Below are 20,821 nucleotides of genomic sequence, written 5' to 3'. Positions count from 1 at the left end.
TAAATCAGAGCTGTTATTTTCACGGCTATAATGCTAAAATTATTTCATAACTCTAATTTGAACCCCTTAAAATAATGACCCATTTCCTTCACATACACCCTCTTAACCTACCCATTAAATGTGAGGGTCTAGACCTGGACTCCTCTTTAAAGTCACTTTGGGAACTTTAAAAACGTCTTCATGTCTGATTGGGTCTCAGTTCTTCAGTCATTTATACAAAACAGCTCCTGCACCATACATGTGCATGTGTTTGTGTGTGTTTGTGTGTGTGTGTGTGTGTGTGTGTGTGTGTGTGTGTGTGTGTGTGTGTGTGTGTGTGTGTGTGTGTGTGCGCGCATGAGTGGTCATGACTGCATCATGGGCCTAAGTAGCAACAGATGCTGTGCTGACCTCAGAGGCTTCCTGGAAAGGCAAATTTGTCAAAATGAAGCAGGAAGAAGAGAGAGCAGCAGTTTAGGTAAATGTAACATATAGGGGACACACACACACACACACACACACACACACACGCACACACACACACACACTTCCATAGCACATACACACTCATACATATGCCTCTTCGCATGTTGGACAGACACACACCAAGCATAGGGTAGTGTTACATGGCATGGACACAACGAGTGATCACAAATTCACACACACCACCAAACAGAGATTACAAATACACACACAACCTGCTGTGTGTTCATGCTGCTGATGCTGCATTTACACGGCCTTTTCTTTTTTTTCCCACACAAAATTTGTCGAGATGCGAATCACATCCGCTCTCTGTAGCTATTTGCTGCCAATGCTGAAGGTTGAACTGAAATCAATGAGGAAATAGTTGACCCTCTTATCTCAATGACTAATGGAAAGAGAAACATCTCAAAATGCAGAAAAAACAAGGAAAAATGAAAAAGAAAACGGGAAAAAAACATTAAAAAGAACGTAAATGAGATCTCACCTAACTTTGCATTAACTGTTATGTTTCAGGAAAATATAATAAATCCCTGCAGCTGAAATTTAATCTCCAGGGGATGTGTTTTGGAGGTAAAACTTGTGCTGCCTAGTTTAGTTTTTGATAAAGGACAATTTCCTGCCAGTGTAATGACAGAGTATTTGAAACACAGCTTGGAAACTTTGGGGCAGTTTTGTGGGTTTTTTTTTTTTTTTTTTTAAACTATAATGCCAAAATGATCTGATGTGTGATTTAATACCACGGTGCCTCACTGAGAACCACATTGCCCTCCCATCCATCCATCTCTCCTTTTTTTCCTGTCGTTTTTTTTTTTGTTTGTTTTTTCTTCAGCACCGGAGGCAATCACGCTATCTCGGTGACAAACATACTATTATTACCATTATAACGACCAGTCCGATAGTGCTTGAATGCAACAGTATATACAGCTGTTCCTGGTCTATCTCCCCCATTTCTCTCCGTTAAACCCAACCGGTCGACGCAGACGGCCACCCACCCTGAGTCCGGTTCTGTTGGAGGTTTCTTCCTGTTCAAAGGGAGCTTTTCCTCTCCACTGTCACCAAGTGCTGCTCCTGGTGCAACTGTTTGGTTTCTCTCTGTAATATTGGAAGGTCTTGACCTTATTCTATAAAGTGCCATAAGATAGTATAAGTTATGATTTGATGCTATATAAATGAAATTGAACTGAGCTGAATTGAACAGGCAGCCTGACCACATGATATCACCTCTTTAGGAAAACAAGAGGAAACGCGTGCCAGTTGCTCTCACATGCGATCAATTATTTTACGGTGAAGTCAGGCTGGAGGGAAATTTTCAGCCATTAGCCCTTTAGTGCAGGGATCATACTGAGGGTAATAGTGACTAAACACTGAATAAACACATTTGGCTAATAGGTCATTCGAACCTGGAGCGGAGAAGGTGGGCCTGTTGATTTGTCAGAAGGTTGTTATAGATTTTAGCCTTAGCAACATGTGCGCATACACTCACTCAGAAATGCATCCTAAAGAATGGACGAAACAACAGCAACATTTTACAACACAACAGCTCATAATGATTTTTTTTTTTTTATAACGACTGTCACAGGCAATTATAACAACTACTGTAAAACACCATTTAAAGGGAAACAAGCTATGCAGCTGACTTGCAATTAGCAGCATGTGTGTCAGCTTTAATAGAGCTTTTAGGGCAACACAAGGCGATTTAAGACAGCCATCATTTCTGGTTTGTTGGGCAGATTCTTAAAAATGATGCAAACGCTGAAAGGAGAGAAAGTGTCAGAAACGTTGTAATTTTGCCAGTTAATTCATGTGTCAGTTTACTTAATTGCAGACAACGAGTCCATACTTCATAAAAGCAATAAAACTTCAAAAATCAAAATTGCATATACATGTATATCATATACAACACATCTCAAGTCAAAAACATACACATACACACATACACTAGTAGTGGAAGAAATATCCTCGTTCCTTATTTAAGAAAAGTAGAAATCCTGCATTCAAAAGTGTTGAGTAATATTATATGTATTATATTATTGTTTTATGTTGCATTGAGGATCTTTTACTAAGGTAAAAGAAGCAATAACACATTATTAAAATACTTTTTATATATCTTTCTAGTTTATGAATATATTTTTATATTTTATCGTTTTATTTTATAATATATTATTATTATTATTATTATTATTATTATTATTATTATTAGTTGTAGTATTAGTATTAAGTATAAGTAAAGCATTATCAGCAAAATGAATTTAAAGCATCAAAAATGTAAGTACTCATTAGGCAGAGTGGGCTCTATTATAATTATACTATTATTCTAATGAATCATTATTAAAAGTATGAAAAGTATGAAAAGTATGAAGCGGGATAAAATGGAAATACTCAAATAAGTACAAGTTCTTCCAAACCATATTCAAGTAGAGTTCTAAAGTAAAAAAAACACTTTGCAATGCTGACACACACACACACACACACACACACACACACACACTGCAATACAATCCAGCACCTGAGTCACCAAATATCCACATATCACCACAAGTATAAACATGTGAAGTTAAGAGACATTCATTCAAAAAAAAGAAAGACACTTATTCATCACTGAGTCGGATCTACACCTCTGCCACCTCTCAAGCATGAACATTACCAGCTCAAACTGCAGAGCTGTTGACTTTATTATCAAGATCTTTCTATTATTATTTCTGTCCAGCCCCTGCACGTGTACACACACACACACACACACACACACACACACACACACACACACACACACACACACACCGCTCCAGGCACTGCATGGTCAGGGTGAAACTTAACTACTCACCTAATTAACACAGGCTGAAGGTTTCCCCTCTAACTCCAGCACCTTTAACCTCAACACAAGAGATCTGGCTACTCACCTCGAAAACCTCGACCCCGGAGCACTCTGCACCAAATACATTGCAACGATTTTCAACTTCTCAAATATGGTCTCTGTGCTTTTCTATTTATAGTGTATCTGTGGGGTTTTTTTTTTCCATCCATTGACCAACATGAGGAAATCAGTCTGTGATCTTCAACCCTGATTCCGTCTGCATGGTCTGTTTACACTGGATTCATCCTCACAATCAAAGAGATGTTCAGGAGCAGCTGTAGCAGTGAATGCAATATTATACTTTTTTAACTTATTTGTTTTTACTGTAGAAGTTGAGGTACACACTGGCTGTACTCTCTCTCTCTCTCTCTCTCTCTCTCTCTCTCTCTCTCGGTCTGTCTTTCCCCGCCTCTCTCTCCCTCCTCCCTCTGTTTATTCTTCTGGCGGTGCAGCAGGCCCCTGAGCCCAGAGGCAAGTCATGTTCTCAGGGAAACGGCAACTCTCCACAGAGCTGATATCAAAATAGTTTAAAATGTGAATTGTCTGATAGTTCCCAGTGAGTGCAGAGCCGAGCCAAACACTTCCAGATCCCCCTGCCAGCAGAATGTAAACAGAGCCGGGGCTGGGAGAGAGCGAGTGAACCTGTTGTGTTCTTGTCATACAACAGAGCTCGGACCAGTCTGGTTGGATTAGTTGGCCGGGACCAAGGTTTCCTAAACTTTTTTTTTTTTTTTTTTGCCAAGTTTATAGTAGTATGTTGTTTCTGCTCAAAAAGTCAAGGGTGTGCAGGTGGTGCCTCTTGATGGGGAAATATTTTGTCAGAGCTAGAATACTGAGATGACCCAGACACCAGTAGAGTAATTTCTTCATGTCTAAAATTAACAACAGTGAAGAAAAAGATGTATTTTCCTTTTAAAGACATGATTTCATTAAAGAATTGCTTAGGTTGGGCTCTTTGGTGGCCTCGGGGTACAAGACACTGACCATTCAATCCCAGTGTTCCCAGACCCAGACGCTCTCCCCTCATTCTCTTTCTGCTCTCTACCACCTGTCTATCCACGATCGATCTGTCTCATAAAGGAAAAATTCCACCTTAAAAACTATTCTAAACTTTCCAAATATGAGTTAAGTCATATTCTTAGCCATGCAACAACAGGACAAAAAAGTCTTTACACTTGATGTGTGTTATTGCTTAATTGGGTGACACTTGAACTTGAAGTAACATTTGTGAACAGTATACTGTACAAACATTTAATAAATGGTTTGTAAGACTATAATGTGGCTGTATGCAGCTATAAGGACATTTAATATTTCTTTACAATTAAAACAATCTCCTATGAGGACATATTTCATTTTATGACAACTGTGTTTTACTATAATGTTTTGCATCATCTGTTTATACTCCAGCCTTCACTTAAGGGTCTCCTCATGAGGAGTTATATAATTATCATCTGTATCTACTTACAGCTGTATTATAGTCTGTTATAAACCATTGACTATGCTGCTCATGAATGTTAAGTATAGGGATTTATAATAAATGTTAATATAAACAATAATAACATTATACTCAGGAATGTGTAGTTGAGTGTGATTTTGAATGCAACAGTGATGCAGTAAAAGTCTGGGGTGTAGCTCTGCATGCACTTGTAACTGAAGAGTTCTGCACATGAAACAAATAAACAGAAGTTGTCTGTCAAGCCATGTTAAAGGCTCAGATGATCAATCTTTCAGAAAATCTGTTAACATAACTCTCCAACAATATCAACTGTTTCTTTCCCTATTTCTTTTCTTTTCTCGTTTTTAGCATCTGTTGGTGTCATGATTTCTGGTGTCCACAGATTTCCTCTAAAATCCTCACATGCCAGCAGCTCTTAAACGGTGCACTCAACAAATTACATAACAGCTTGCTGGACCTCCGGACTGTTGACTAGGGAAACACCGCGGTTGGGAGAAACAGAGAAACCATTATAGAGGAGGAAAAACACATCTTCATGACATTTTATTAAATATGAAAAATGTGCGCGTGTGAAAAAATTTGATGAAATTTACAAATGAGTTTGACGACAGTCGTGCACTGGAGGAAATGTCGTGACCTTGAGGTGTAACTATAAAACCTTGTATTTGTTCAAATTTCAGCTTTATTTTTCAAACAACAGATGATCCCTGCTGAAAATGTCACATGCACTAAAAACTCACCAGAATAAGCCTTGAAAAACATAATTTTATTTATTCTATGTGTGTGGAAAATATATCACTGTGTATATTTCCAGTGCATTTGTGATTTATAGCTTTTATTGATGTACTGGAAGATTTAATATTTCTGTGTATTTTTGCAAGCGCGCCTGCACGCTGAAAGAAAAACAAATCTTGTGTAATGCTTGATTTGCGCCTTCATCTGTTTGCCTGCATGTTTGTTTGCACTGGCATTCAGAGCATGTTTGTCAGGTAGCTCCAGATGCCAGCATGTAGTTACACAATGTATTGTATGAAATGAATTATATTATCATCATCATTATGTCCAGGACAATGGGTAGATGGGGTAGATGAGGAATTTAATATGATTTGCTCAACCAACATGTTTTGATATGATTTTATTGGCCATAGTGATTTTCTAAAATCTATTTATTTATTTATTCATTGGATGTAGCCTACTTCACATCTGCAGACAAATTTGCATAAAACTCAATCTGATATATTAATTAAGATATAAATATAATTCATATCTTAATTCCATTCATTTCTTCCTGTGTCATTATATTATCAAAGATTTTTGTTTTGCTTTAATAAATTGATCCTATTTATCCTGTAAGTAGCTTAAATGCTTAAAATGTAAAAAAAACAAAAAACAAAAAAACACCCCTTTTACATGGATGCAACATTAGCAGTGTTTGATTCTCCACATGAGTAAATGAAGATTATATTGAAAAAGAAAAAAGTGCAAATTCAAAGAAAAATCTTCATGAGCATTTCTACTTGTTGGGGGGTTTGTGGGCTTTGCCTGAATAAGCACTGGAACTTTCCAGCATTTCTTTTCCTTCTTATTTATTTTTTGTCTGTGTTGTTTTCTCAGTATTGCAATGCATCACTTGACATTACCCAAGCAAGTTTGAGCTGCAGCGCATCAGCTGAAAGCAATTTGGTCCGGAGCGCAGCTGCCAGGCGGATAAGACTTTCCTTCTTTCGTTTACTTTGAAATGTTCCTTTTTTTTTCAACATCCAAAATACACAAGGCAGCCAAATTGCTGACATGTGTGAGAGGGGCAGCAAGACTCCTGCATTCTTTCATGCCCCACTATGCAAAACTCCACATTGTTTATTTAAAGAACACTGAACACTTTAGCACTATTAAGAAACATGTCATATAGTAAACTAAAGGTTTCCTCTCAGGAAAAATCCCTGTCAGTTTATTTTTCTTTTGTAAAAAGTTATTTTAGTTTTGACTCACAAACTGCCTGCATTCACAATTAAGCAACAGTGTTGTAGCTCGGCTTGTGTAATGCAGGACGCTAACGGGCAAGGTAAACCTGGAAGTGGTGTGATTATTTATGTGTTGAGGCGTGGACGAGTGAGATGGGAGGACTGGACTGTCTCTTTCTCACTACCTCACAGTGACACTGCGCTGAGGACTGAGACGAGAGGGCGAGGTGATGTTTCCTTTATTTCAGCTGCATTTCTCTGTCGAACTTTAAATCCAACCCGATGAAAATGTGTTCGAAATACATTGTGATTAATCGTTTCTGATAACATATACTTGGGCTGCAGCCTCAGTGAGCATGCTGTTTCCAGGGAAAAACAAAACATGACTCAATATGGCCTCAACACATACAGCAATGAAATTCAGCTCTCCCTATGGCTTATTGTGGACTGCAGACAATTAGAGAGCAACAGGAGTTTTCTTTAATGCAGGATAGGTTTGGAGACTAATTTAAGATGACAAGTGAGAACCGTACTCTTGACACACTGTGATCTGAGTGGAAAACGCAGAGCAAGACAGAGGGGATGTAAGGTCTGAGAGACACGGATGAGGAAAAAAGGGCAAAAAGCTGACATGTAAACCAGGGTCGACAGCCAGAGGACAGCCTGTGCGTCAGTGTAGGCGAGGTGGTGGGTGGGAGGAGGGCGTGGAGGGAGGAAAAGAGGCTTCCAGAGAGAGAGACGGGAGGGCCCGCTGTGAGTGATAGCCCACCAGGGCCTCAGAGCGGCCAGACACTGGGAATAGCTAACCTACCTTGACATGCGTAGGAAACCCAAAACTCTCTGAGCCCTCTGTCAGATAGGAGCCACCCAGAGGAGCCCCGCCACAACTGTGTAGCCCGAGCCGCTGTGCGTCCTTTTTAACTAGCAGTGTTTAGATGAGCGCACGGTCGAGGAATGCTTCAGTATACCTTGCAGAAACCGCAAGCACAACAGCATTAAGGCCACATCAGCTTCCCAGTGCCTGGGAATAGGTCAACTCTGGCTACTAGCAGGGTTTTAACTGCTGGCTGGAGTTCAGTGTGTACATACAGTATGTGTGTGTGTGTGTGTGTGTGTGTGTGTGTGTGTGTGTGTGTGTGTGTGTGTGTGTGTGTGTGTGTGTGTGTGTGTGTGTGCGTGCGTGCGTGCGTGCGTGCGTGCGTGAATGCACATCAGCTGGTCTCTGTATTGTTAGTGTACATGCAGTATGCATAGATATATCCTTCAGTAGACCTCCCTTTGATGCTGTATTACAGTCAGAAAGATAAGAGTTGACAAGGTTAAAGTGACTCTGAGGTGGTTTTGAGTCATGTTAGATTTGAGTAAAGCAGCCGTCATCACATGGTATATTAAAGGAAAGTGTTGAACTTTGGTGACAAGGAGCAGCGATCCAATTGTCATCAGTTTGTCAGTAAGTTAGAAATCTAAAGCGAAAGCACAGAGGCATCCCCAGTGTCAAAGTGAGTCACACTGTAGGGCTCCTCACTGCTCAGCACAGCCGGAGACCTGAGCTCAGACTCGGACTCAAGTTGAGACTCGAGACTTGATTTGACTCAAGACCTGAATGCAAAACCTTTCAAATTCCAAGTTACGACCTAGTTAATAAGACAAGTCAGATGGGCGTTGCATAGCGACACAATCTGAATATATGATTATTAGGTCACTGCATTGAAACACTAACAACAATCAAATGCCATATCACTTCAGGGGTCAGCCTTCAGAGACACAGTATTTCCTGACTTGCAGTTCGCTCATGAAGACCTGGTTTGCCTGGAAGGTCAAATAACACTGTGAATCCAACTTTTCTCCAAAGTGTAAAGCACACAAAACTACAAAGTGCAACTTGTGAGCTTTATAATATATTAATCTTATAATAATGATATAAAAAGACCAATTAAGGCATTTTGCCATGTCACAGTAGGAAAAGCACGAGTGTAAAATAAAATGAATGATGGCTGGTATTGTGCATGCTGGCTCACTGTTACACAGCCATAGAACAGAACCACTAATAAAAAAAAATGTCCGCTGGGAAATTGTTTATCACCATTTTTTTTACATGATTTAATGGGAATGAACAGAGTGAGACTAATATAGAAACATAATGATCTAACTATGAGATTGTTGTAGCATATCACACTGTCAGAAGTCCACATAAAGGAATGATATTAGCCTACTTTCTGAATGCTTCCTAATATTCTACAATCACACAAAAGTTAAGCTTGGCTAGGTTCGAGCTGTTTGGCTGAGAAGAAGAAGAAGAAGAAGAAGAAGAAGAAAGAAGAAGAAGAAGAAGAAGAAGAAGAGGAGTGAGACAGGGAAGGATTTTTCAGGGAGAGCACTGAAACACATCTGAGATAAAGGAAATGAAATGGGATGCGAGAAGAGGAGAGGAGAGAAGAGGAGAGGAGAGAAGAGGAGAGGAGAGAAGAGGAGAGGAGAGGACGGGGAAGAGAAAAAGGATTGGATGTTGGCACGCAGGGAAAGGCAGTCTGCGGTAGACTTGTAAATAGCCGGAGGGACAGAGGGATGGAGGAATGGAGCTATCAGCAGAGAAGTGATGAAGGTCTGGGATCAGGCCAAGATAAACACAAGCCAGCCCAGAAGGAGCTGCAGCACCACACACACACACACACACACATACATACATACATATACACACACACACACACACACACACATACACATACACACACACACACACACACACACACACACACACACACACACACACACACACACACACACACACACACACACACACACACACATTTATGCACCAATGCACACACACGTATGAACTTTTCTCCCACACATATGTACAACTGCACAAACAAAACACAAACACTTTGTGGCTGCGAGCACTTTATATCTATCATACTCGCGCAAGCACGTACACACACACACACACACACACACACACACACACACACACCTGCAGACAAATAAACACTGCTCTGTGTGGCTCCCAGACCACAACTTCTTGAGTGTTAAGCTGTGTGACAACAGGCCGAGCTGTCATTTCGACATCTCATTTCAGCACATACTTCACATTAGTCCATTTGCTCAGATACCACAGAATAAACACGTAGTGCAAAGGAATTGCTGCAGTTTTATTTTTAAACATGTGGAATAAACCGACTCAAGAGTTCGCTGAGCCCTCAGACTATCCCTCTTCATGTCTTGAGTCGTTTAAAATTCTATTCCATTACTCACCATGAAAAAAAGAATTAAACTTCTGCTTTGTAATTATACAAAAATATGGAGAAAAATGTCAGCTATGTCCTATAGATTTAATCATAGTTCCTTCATGGTGGGAAGATATTTATCACTAATGTTAATGTGCACGCTTGCTTGTGTCTTTTTCTTTCCTTTTCTTTTTTTTTTTTTGCTCTGCATTCGTTCACGTGTGTTCATCTGTATTCACATGTCAGTGTATTTCATTGTCTGTCCGTGAGTGTGTGACTGAGCTTCATTAGTGTGCTATGGAGCGAGGGCTCTCCTGCTCCGTCTTGTCTTTGACCAACTAACACCTTGAGAGAAACTTTTAAAAATTCGCCAAATGTTATCTTAAGCTCGGCATTCAGAGGCGTTTGGCAAAACTGCAGCAAGAAAAGAGCGGCTGTGAAGCGTGTCTGACTGGAATGCAAAACACAAGTGATGGTCATCACTCTGTCACCATACAGATTTAAGGCTGTGTGTGTGTGTGTGTGTGTGTGTGTGTGTGTGTGTGTGTGTGTGTGTGTGTGTGTGTGTGTCTCTTAAATCTTTAGGAGGACATTCTGTTTGAACTTCCCTTTAATCCGCACATTGGCTAAGTGATGTGTTTTACTGTAAAGAAGAGTTAAGCAGAATCATCTAAACAAATTAAAAGGAATTGGGAGTAATTCAAGAGTGATGGATGTAATCTATATTATTTAATTATAATAAAGTTGGATCAATCACCATTTATAATGTCAAAGGAAGTCATCTCGTACAGACTGTCTTTCTACAAATTGTCTTGGTTCTTCGGCCACAACTGTTTTTTCCTACCTAAGCGTTCTTTGTTAAAAAAAAAAAAAAAAAAAACCTGCTCAGCACCAAATGGCAGACAGGCTGGGTTAGCCACTAGCTGGTGAACATAATGCAGCATTTCTCAGCTTCAGAACCAAACATTTGTGTATAGGGAATGTTGTACTTACATCTGTTCAGTGGCCAGAAACACAACTCAAAATAAATCTGAACGTGTCTCCATATGTGCTGGAAGTGTAAAATAGGCAACTGTTTGCCATATCGACTAAAAAATGTTATAAAAGTCAGCTGAAATGTAATATTCAACAGCGTTCGGTGTTTATCTCAAAGTTTGTGCACAGTCTTGGCCCCTCTACCATCAAGTCTATTTTGCATTACCATTATTAAAAACATTATTTAAAAAAAAAAAAGAAGCAATAGCAATTCAGCAAACAGCTTTGTATGCAGGAAATTGGCTCTTCAGACCCGATAAGTCTCACATTTTCTTTCATCATCCACAACATCTCTGACTTTGGCAAATAGTGAGATTGCTCAGCGTCCGGGTACACCAGAGTGTAGCACTGCAAAATTCATTTCCACATCCTCACAAAGCTCTCGAACTGGACTCGTATCTGACGGCTCAACACAAACCATGCTGTATTTCGTGTGTGCAGGGGTTCATAGTGGTGCAACACAACTAATATGACAGCTTTCTTCACTTTGGTTTCTGTTAACATTGACCTGTTCACTGAAGTTGAAGCACAGTGTAAATATATTTGACCTCAGCCATCAGAGCTGTCTATCGTGGCTATTCCATTGGAATTAATTCAGTTTGGTCTCATGGTCTTGAAGAAAACCCAGATTTTTCCCTGCTGAGATGTAGCGGTGCCTGCATGGCTCTTCTCAGAAAACATAAGAGATTAAAAACAACAATATCTACTGCGTAAGTGAGCACATGTGCTTTTTGTGTGAGTTTACCTCTTTTGAAGCTCCCAGTGGTCATGGATGTAGTGCCGGTACTTGCAGCTTGGTGCTTGTGTGTTTTATACATACAGCAACCTGCATGCCAGTTCAAAGCCACCCTGTGCAGTCTGAGGGGATGAGAGGAGACATGAAAGCAGCACTCAGCAACATGTACAGTCTGAAAGATCACAGGGCGAAAATGTCTAGGAAAGGCACACCAACATAAACAAATCAAACACACCTACATTTTTAGAGTTTGTGAAATCGAGTGCACCCACATGTTCAGGGCTCTAATGGCATGGATGCAGCAGACGTCTCATAGGAGAGAAGTGCACTGAAGTAATGCTTTGATAATGTAATCCAGAACATTGCCATCCGGCGTTAATTTTCTGTTATAAATTTCAGACAGCACTTGATTATCTATCTTTTTTAATGCTCATTTACCACAGATTTGCTTGTGGTAAATGAGCATTTAAAGTTCCAGGAGACATGTTTTATGTCTGAACTTCATCTTCAGTGTTAAACACAGGTGGCCTGATGGAGAAAGAAAAAAAAACGTCTTCCAGCTTTGACTGTCAGTGACCATCACCACTTCAAACATTCATTTTATTATGTCAAACGTGACACTGAACAATGGGAATATTGACAGTCATGTGTTATGAACAAGCCTGGTTGTTTGAGTATTTTAGCGCGTCAGGCTCCCAGGCGGGCTGTAGCCTTGTGAAAGCCCCGTATTGTATTTCTTTCCTGTGCCAGAGCCCGTTTCCTGTGGCGGTGCCGTGTCAAACAACGATGACCCTCTGCTTCCTGCAAGTCGCATGGAGACGGGCCTGCCACGAGCCCCAGGGCCTCACCGCCAGCCACTGAACAACCTCCAAGCCCCCACTCTGTCTGTCTGCTTTCAAGTCATTCCCCACCTTGCCCTCTCTGGATCTCACTTTTTCCTCATCCCATCTCATTTCCCTTAATTCCTTACCTCCCCTTGGCTGTTGCTTTTTCTATTTTCCTCCCCCTTCCTTAATTTCTCTCCCTTTAACCTTCTTCTACCTCCTTCCTTGTTTTCTTATTTGCCATCCCCTTTCTGTCCCTTGCCCCCATCTCCTTCATGTCTCCCTCTGTCCACACCTCCTTTTCTCTTTACATCCCTTCTTCCCTCCTCCCTTTGTCCCACTGTCCAGGTCAGGAGGTCTGTCAGACGTTTCCTGTGAAAGCCACAGGTTCAGACCACACCTTGTGAAGGGGATTTCTGCAACTACTGTCAGTGACGCCCCATAGAAACACAGAGACATGCACGCTCCTGTCTGCATGTATACATGGAGCTACTGTACACAGCGAAAATATATGGTTGTTTTTGGCAATAAGCTGTGTGCACTGTTGAACTTGCTGTCCGCTGGATAAAAAGACACTTGTGGGAAACAGTTGAAAACATGCAGCATAGAAAACACCGTCAGTAGTCATGATATCAGTGCTCCATCTAGAATAAGCAAAAACAAAAAAAGCTCAAGGTGTATTTTTACATATTCTGAATAAAATCACAGTGACTGTCAACTGATAGCTGTCGACCTCCCTTATAAGTCAAGTCCCTGTGTTTTTGTGCCCTGAAACAACACTCTTACATTATATGCAAACATCCTGGGGCCACATCTCTGCTTTTGAGTATGAGAAAGCTGTCAAATCATGCATTTCTATTGGTCCCCATAGAAATCAACCACATGGCGGGGGTTAAAGACTCAAACTGTTTGACGTTTGCGGTAGAGCAATTCAAATCACCAGTATTTCTGGTATAGATTTCAAACAATTGATATGCATACTTAAACAAAATCGTGAGCTTTTATGTTAACTTGTACAAAGCAGAATCTCCCTCACCACATTATACTGCAACTTTGATCTTGGACAATGTCCCGGTGGTATGTGAGTGCACGTGTGTGTGTGTGTGTGTTGGCACAATCCTCTATGTTCCTCAAGCCAGCATGTCTTTGAATCGGCCTCTCTTCTCCTTCTATTCAGGGTCATGAGTACGCGTGTGCATGCACACGTGTGCCGGCAGCAATAACATACTTTGCTGTGCATCTCCGAAACGACTTGCCTTCTTCCAGTCCAGGTCAGAGGCAGGAAGTGAGCTGGGAGAAAAGGAGGAAGCAGAAGCAGCTCTCTCTGGCTGCAGGTAGTGACCCTGAGCCTTGACCTCCAACCTCACCCCCCATCAGTCTGACAATACACACTCGGACAAAACACAGATGTGCAAACATAGTGGTGTTGCTTACAATTTGCCAATATCAAAGAAACGGTGTCTGGCACCATAAAGCCTAAAAATAGTTGCTTGTTCTTGTGCTAGGAAATGTTTAAAGCTTTATATCTTAATATCAACTAAGTTTTAAAAAAAGAGACATCAAAATCCAGCATTATAATTTATCTCTTTATTATTTGACAACAACAACAACAACAGCATGTTGCATTTGTTCACTTATTACATTTACAGAGGTGGTCAGGAAAGCTGTATGGATTCAAGGACCTTGTTCACACAATCATCCATCCTTGCTTCCTTAATCAAACTGTTTGACGATGTTGGAGGTACAGTACAGCTGCTGGAAAGACTGTTAGGACATGAGCCCTGTCCAAAATCAGCTCTCAGACCTTACACATGCAAATGTGCCAAAACTAGCATCCTTAATGCTTGTGCCTGCACCTGAGATTTAACCCTTTTGAAGTATCACTGGTCACATGTAGTCGAGCTGTTTTTGGACAGAGCCCATGGCTTTGGGAGGTGACTGACTTTCGAGAGCCACCTCACCAGCTCCAGAAGAATAACCTGCTGCCATGTTTGGATGGCTCCAGTTTTCCCTCGATGGCAGGGTTGGGCTCCGGACGTGGTCTAGAGTGGTAGGGGTTCTCAGGGAGGGGCCGTGAGGTAGACACTTTGGTCACCTATGACACACAAGGAACAGGCATGCCATGACTTCTCATATACAGTGGAAACACATTGAAATAACAGTGTCCTGCAAGAACGTTTTAGTGGACATGCTCAGATTTTGAAATTTAATGATTCTGATTCTGATTCTTCCTAAAATTCAACACAATTGACTCGAAACACAACAGTTACCTTGGATGTTAGGATAATGTACAATATATATATCATACTCTCAGAACAGACGGTAAAGGTCTATTGCTTAAAATCTGGTAAATTGTGAGAGTAGTTTTTTTGGAAACCCTTCACACTCTTTAAATCGTCTACCATTAAAGGTTTATGCAGGTGGGTTCACGCCCCTCTTTTGCTCCGAACTGCTGAAACACAGTATTTCCTTCATCCTCTACCTCTTACAGCTCTTTCCTTATGTCATGATTTACATCCTCTCAGCTCTCCTTTTGGCTTGCAAGTCAGGACCTCCCCCTTTCTTTTACTCTCTCCTTCTGTTACTACCTTGGCCTTAAGTTTCTCTTACACTAGCTTTCTTCCCACCTGAATGAGTTACTCTCTTTCCTCTCGACTCTGCCCAAACTCAACAAAAGTTTTACTCTCCAGATCTTTTTATTTGTTGTATGGCTGAGAAACCAGAGAAACTCGGCCAGAGCATGGACAGTCAACCTGCATATTTTTCATAGTAATTCAGATTTCTGTTTTGTTTCCCTGCTCATGTGGTTCAATTCCATGAACACTAGCTCTGCCTGGTGAGTGCAAAATGGCCAGAAAGTTGATTACAGCCATTCATGGCTTCCCAGGTTTGTGCTCTTGTCTTTTCAAAGACTACAGAAATAAATGCCCAAAAAACTATTGTCAAGATCATTTGTGGTACTTTGATTGCTGCTGCCTAATTAACACTTGCCAGTCAGTTATGCAAACCCCTTAAAGATGGAAATTTAATGAAAAGAAAACCCAAAGCAGCAAAAAAGACATGATTTTTTCTGCTCAGCACTGCAGCTGAATGAGACCACTACGCAGATGCAATCAGAGGCTCTTGCACAGCCCATAATCGGAAAGAATAGAGCCCATCAACCCAGCTGCTCACATTGTCAATGCGCAGTCAATCCCTCACAAGTCTCACCTTAGACAGGTCTCCCAGCTCAGGTCTCTCCCACCCCAGCTTATCAAGGACGCAGCTGTCAAAGGTTTGCTGCTGCTTACGGCAATGACGCAGTTCTGCCAAGTTCGAATAATCCAGACAGGTCCAGTACTCCGTGAAGGACTCGGCACAGTTACCCTTGATTTGCCTACAAGAAAAGATGCAAACAGAGATTTGAATCAGAATGAAATATGCATGAGCAGGAATTCTTCCCTCTAAAATACTGAAGATATTTTAAAAGATATGACGATTTAGGGGACTGATTTGTAAAAGAACATATGATATAGGAGTTTAGATTTAAAGATTTATAAAGAAATCACATTCATCTTGTTAGCCGAACCTGTTCAAATTAAAGATCTGACACCAAACCAAGTCAGGAACTTTTATTAAGTTCTGGTTTATGACTAGTCAGTTTCCACTAGTCAAAAAAATTCTGATTACTATGGACAAGTTTCCGTAAGAAGAAGGCAGTGCTCCTAAAGGTGGCTGGCAGTTGCCAAAAGCATCCAAGAATCAAACCAGATCCCAGGTGCAATTACAGCTTTTCACAAATCTTTCCTCATTATAATAATTACAGGTCCTTCTCTTTCACAATAACTCTCAGTCTATCTTTGGGGTTAGAGTGTCAGTTATTTACTTCTGCTATTGAATTGGAGGTCATGTGTTTTTTTTTGTTTTGTTTAATTTTTTGAGAACCAAAACCACAACTGGTTTGAGACACAAAAACACACAAAAGCACCTTAGTTACTGCATGGGAATACTGCATGGTATAACCAAAGCTCTGTCTAAAGCTTTCAGTAAACACAGACATAGTAGTTAAGAGTGAAAAACCCCAGACCACTTCCTCAAATAGCCCCCAGTGGCAGTTTTATAGACACAACAGGCTGTATGATTATTCAGTTATAAAATTAACATTCCTTTTTTCTACTGGTCATTTTTATAAAGAAAGTAGCAGAGAATTGACAAAGATCATACTCTGGCCACCTCTTGTTGATAATTTATTTTTTATTCATTTAAAGACAACAAGTGTTTGTTGAGACTTTGGGTTAAAGGCTGACTCTTCAATCGCCAAAAAAGGCAGATAAAACTTTTTAAAGGAAATTAATAATAAATAATTAAATGGCTTTGCAGGAATAAAGACCGAGTCGTTCAATTAATCCAGATGATCCAAAAATACAAACAGCTGTGAGATTAGTTCTGTGACAAAAGTACACTTACATAATGGAAAACATTTTTCAGACTTTTGGCAACATCTCAGGAAAGTGGAACCGAAAGTTTGACCAAAAACCTGTTGTGGTTCTGCTGAAAGCCTACCCCACTGTTCAGAGTTTTATTCTGGTGTTTATTTCTCTTTCTTCTGTGTCTTCTGAAGCTTTCTCCTTGTATTCATATTTACAAAAACACTTGAGTGGTCTGCAAATTAACCACTCACCTTTCCTTCCACCCAAGATACACTTAATAATAGGACAACGTATACCATATTTTTTACCTAATTTCTTAAATATTAGTCATATAGATATATGAATATAATATAGAGATCTAATAGACATCTTCCTTATCCAGCTACAAATTCTCACCACTTGTTGTTCTGAGAACTTAGTAGAAGCAGATGGAATTGAGCGCTTATTAGTAGGACAAATTACAGAACAGGAAACCAGACGTCCCAACACTGAAATCTTCTTTCTGTGTGAACAGCTGTAACCCCTGCAACAACAACTGTCCAACGGCAGTATTTGCAACCTCAAAGCACATATTCTGCCCATATGTCCATCACAGAGGAAGAAATGCAAAAACTCTTGACCACAAACCTCTTGACCATGGTTTTACATGGACTATCATACTGTGCACTCTCCAGCTGATTCCAGAGTCCAGCCACATCTTAAATAACACTCTGACCACCAGCCCACTGTTCAGTTTTGCAGTTGATAGCAGAGTGGCTTCATCTGCTGAATCTCTCGAGTATCACCTTAACTGTCAAATACATTGCTCACTGCTTTCTTTCACATTTTCTTTCAGGTATTCACAGTTTCCCACATATCTGATTTATCAACTCTTTTTGTAATGAATCTATAAGAAAAACACACAATATGTAAACTCCTTTTGTTTCCTGAATGTTTCAGTAACTGTGTCTATGTATGGAGGTGTGTTACCTGAAGAAGTTGAGCGCACACTCGTTGACTTTCCTCCCTTCTTCTAGACACTTCCTGGGGTCCTTCTCCTCCCAGCGACAGAGCATGAACTCCTTGTTGGGTTTGTCACACTGGGAGCCATAATGGTGGGCAGCAGCCTTCAGCACTGCAGATGACACATTGATCTGACAGACACAAAAAAAAAATGGTAACAAAGGTAAAATGATTATTAATTACTAAATAATACGTATGCGAGGACATACAGTTGTGCTCATACATTTACATGCCCCTGGCAGACTTTGTAAAATATTGACAATTTTTGGGGGGGGGAAATATGAGTTTTCTTTTATTTAGGGATAGTGGTCAGGTGAAGCCATTTATTATCACATAATTGTTTGTGCCCCTGACTGATGATAATGAAATTATCTGAATGGCCCCAAATAAAAGTTTACATACCCTTGAATGTTTAGCTTGATGATATTGACAGAAGTAGACACACACACAGGTTAAAGGAGGTCATAACACAAAGAAAAACCCCTACCCCCAGCAACTTCAGCTGAAATACAGGCTTCTCTGCAAAAAAGTGGGGTGTCTATTTCAAGACGCACAATAAGAAGGTACTTCTGCTGCAGAGTCTAGTTGCCAGAAAAAAGCCATTATGACGCCAACACCACATAACAGCCTGCTTACAATATGCCAAACAGCACCTTGACAAGCCTGACAACTTCTGGAACAAAGTCATTCGGACTGATGAGACCAAAATTGAACTTTATGGTCACAACCATTAACACTATGTTTGAAGGGGAGTCAACAAGGCCTATGACGAGAAGTACACCACCCCTACTGTGAAGCATGTAGGAGGAACTCTGATATTGTGGGGATGTGTGAGCTACAGTGGCACAGGGAATTTAGTCAAAATTGATGGCAAGATGAATGCAGAATCTTTTCAGAAAATATTGGAAGACAATTTGCATTTATCAGCCCAGAAGATACGCATGGGACACACTTGGACTTTCCAATATGACAATGATCAAAAATATGAGGCCAAGTCGTCCCATCAGTGGCCATAGCAGAAAAATGTGAAGGTTTTGTGGAGAGGCAGTCATAGTCTACTAACCTTAATATCATTGAACCACTTTGGAGAGATCACAAATGTAAACTTCATGCAAGAAAACTTGAGAATTTATTGGATTGAGAAATAAAGGTCCTCCTCCACAACTATAACAAAAGACTTCAAGCCATCATTGATGCTAAAAGGGGCAATATACAGTTTTAACAACTAAGGTTATGCAAACTTTTGAACAGGTACCACATACTTATTTTCTTTATTGCTATGTTTTGTTGATTGTGAATTATTGTGCTATTCTGTGTTTGTAGTTTAATTTGAATCCAATCAAAAATCAAATAAATGTGTTTCTTCTTCATGTTTTCTTTAAAGAATGGCACACATCTTATAAATTCTGCCAGGGTATGTAAACTTATGAGTACAACTGTAATTCCATTTTTTGAGGTAGTCTCCATTTTTTTGTGTAGTCTGACACTTGTTGATATTTTAGACCTGATTAATAAGGCACAATATAGTGAATCTGCATGTGTTGCCTAACCTGGAACAGCTGGAAACTGCTAGGCTAGCTCCAATAGTAGAAAGTACACTCTCGAAAACTTCCAAGCAGCTCTATTTAGTCTACAATTTTTATCTTGTTTACTAAGTTTGTTAATAAAAACACGCACACACACACAATGAAAATAGACTTTGTGGTTTAAGAGGCAGTTATTATGAGGTCTGAGCTGTTTTTTGGAGAACAACCATTCTTTAGCCCAGCATCTCTCATCAATATTTCCAACTACTGCCATGTGCATGCATTTTTATATAAATAAATGTACTGCACATCAGTGCTGAACTCTAATAATGCAAATGTATTACAATACTCTACTGTACTTAAAGTAAAAATTCTGATCTCACAGACTAATATTCAGAATGTGTGAATGCACTGCAGCAAATTTTATATAAGTCTTAATATATAGAGGAAAAGTATTTGTCAGGCCCTGGCCAATAGAACAATCCAAAACAGAACAGCAGTGTGAAGTGAGGGGTTTAAGGCAGTGTCTTCACAATTTAATTCTTCAAAAAATTGTTTAACTATTAAATTTAAAAGAAACTATTACATGCACACATATCGTCTATTATATCATTGGTTGGTATCTCAAAGATTCAAGCTGCTGCCAGCTTCCACCTGACTTCCAAGGACAAGTTCAATGTGCCAAATAACACTGCGGCTGACATGAACCAGTCAATGGTTTGTTTTGGGTCAACCACTGTAAAGTTACTGTGGCCACAGGGCCAAAATGAAGACGTAATGTGGACTATCAAAAGAGCAATAGAGACCCTGTGAAGACAAAGTTAACGATGGTTAACAGCCAGTCATCTCTCTGCATCGCCTTGGAGACATATTTTGATTCCTCTAACGCTACTTAATATTGTCATGGTGCCTATCACAACGATGGCAGAATATTCACCAGCTCCAAATGTATTCCGAAATATTCACCAGCTCATCTATTATAAACTTACATTATCTAACTAACTTTTACCATTGTGAGGGCTGGAAACGCCAGCGGCAAAAAAATATTAGTTACTGAGCAAATCCTGAAGCCTATGGCAGCTAGCGTTAGCAGCTAGTTAGCTAGCATCTTCTATCTTACTATGATTTTCATTCAAGCTAAACAATAACCGCTGCTCACCTCGTCCACATTCAGCTCCTGCAGTGTGGGGACTTCCACCGTTGTGGGCATGGCTGTACAATATCAAACAAATCAATATCACAAAATATCAAACACCGCTACTGAAAAACATTCAAGGTCCTCGTCAGGCTCCAGGACGAGCGACGAGGCCGGGGAGAAGGTCAGTCTGGTTTGCT

At 40.2% G+C, this 20,821-nt stretch overlaps 1 protein-coding gene across 1 annotated transcript; it reads right to left on the bottom strand.

The window, feature by feature from the left end:
- Positions 1-14,121: 14,121 nt before the first annotated feature.
- On the bottom strand, positions 14,122-20,807 carry ndufa8 (NADH:ubiquinone oxidoreductase subunit A8). Its single transcript, XM_022762225.1, has 4 exons — positions 20,646-20,807; positions 17,928-18,091; positions 15,760-15,925; positions 14,122-14,644 (listed from the first exon to the last, which is right to left on the bottom strand). The coding sequence occupies exons 1-4, from the start codon at positions 20,694-20,696 to the stop codon at positions 14,507-14,509; spliced, it is 519 nt and encodes a 172-aa protein (XP_022617946.1). The 5' UTR covers positions 20,697-20,807; the 3' UTR covers positions 14,122-14,506.
- Between the last annotated feature and the right edge of the window lie 14 nt (positions 20,808-20,821).

The sequence above is a fragment of the Seriola dumerili genome, unplaced genomic scaffold (assembly GCF_002260705.1).
Source record: "Seriola dumerili isolate Sdu_G_001 unplaced genomic scaffold, Sdu_1.0 BDQW01000442.1, whole genome shotgun sequence".
NCBI lineage: Eukaryota > Metazoa > Chordata > Actinopteri > Carangiformes > Carangidae > Seriola > Seriola dumerili.
The sequence above is the reverse complement of the archived record's forward strand: the minus strand, read 5'-3'. Positions and strand labels throughout refer to the sequence as shown.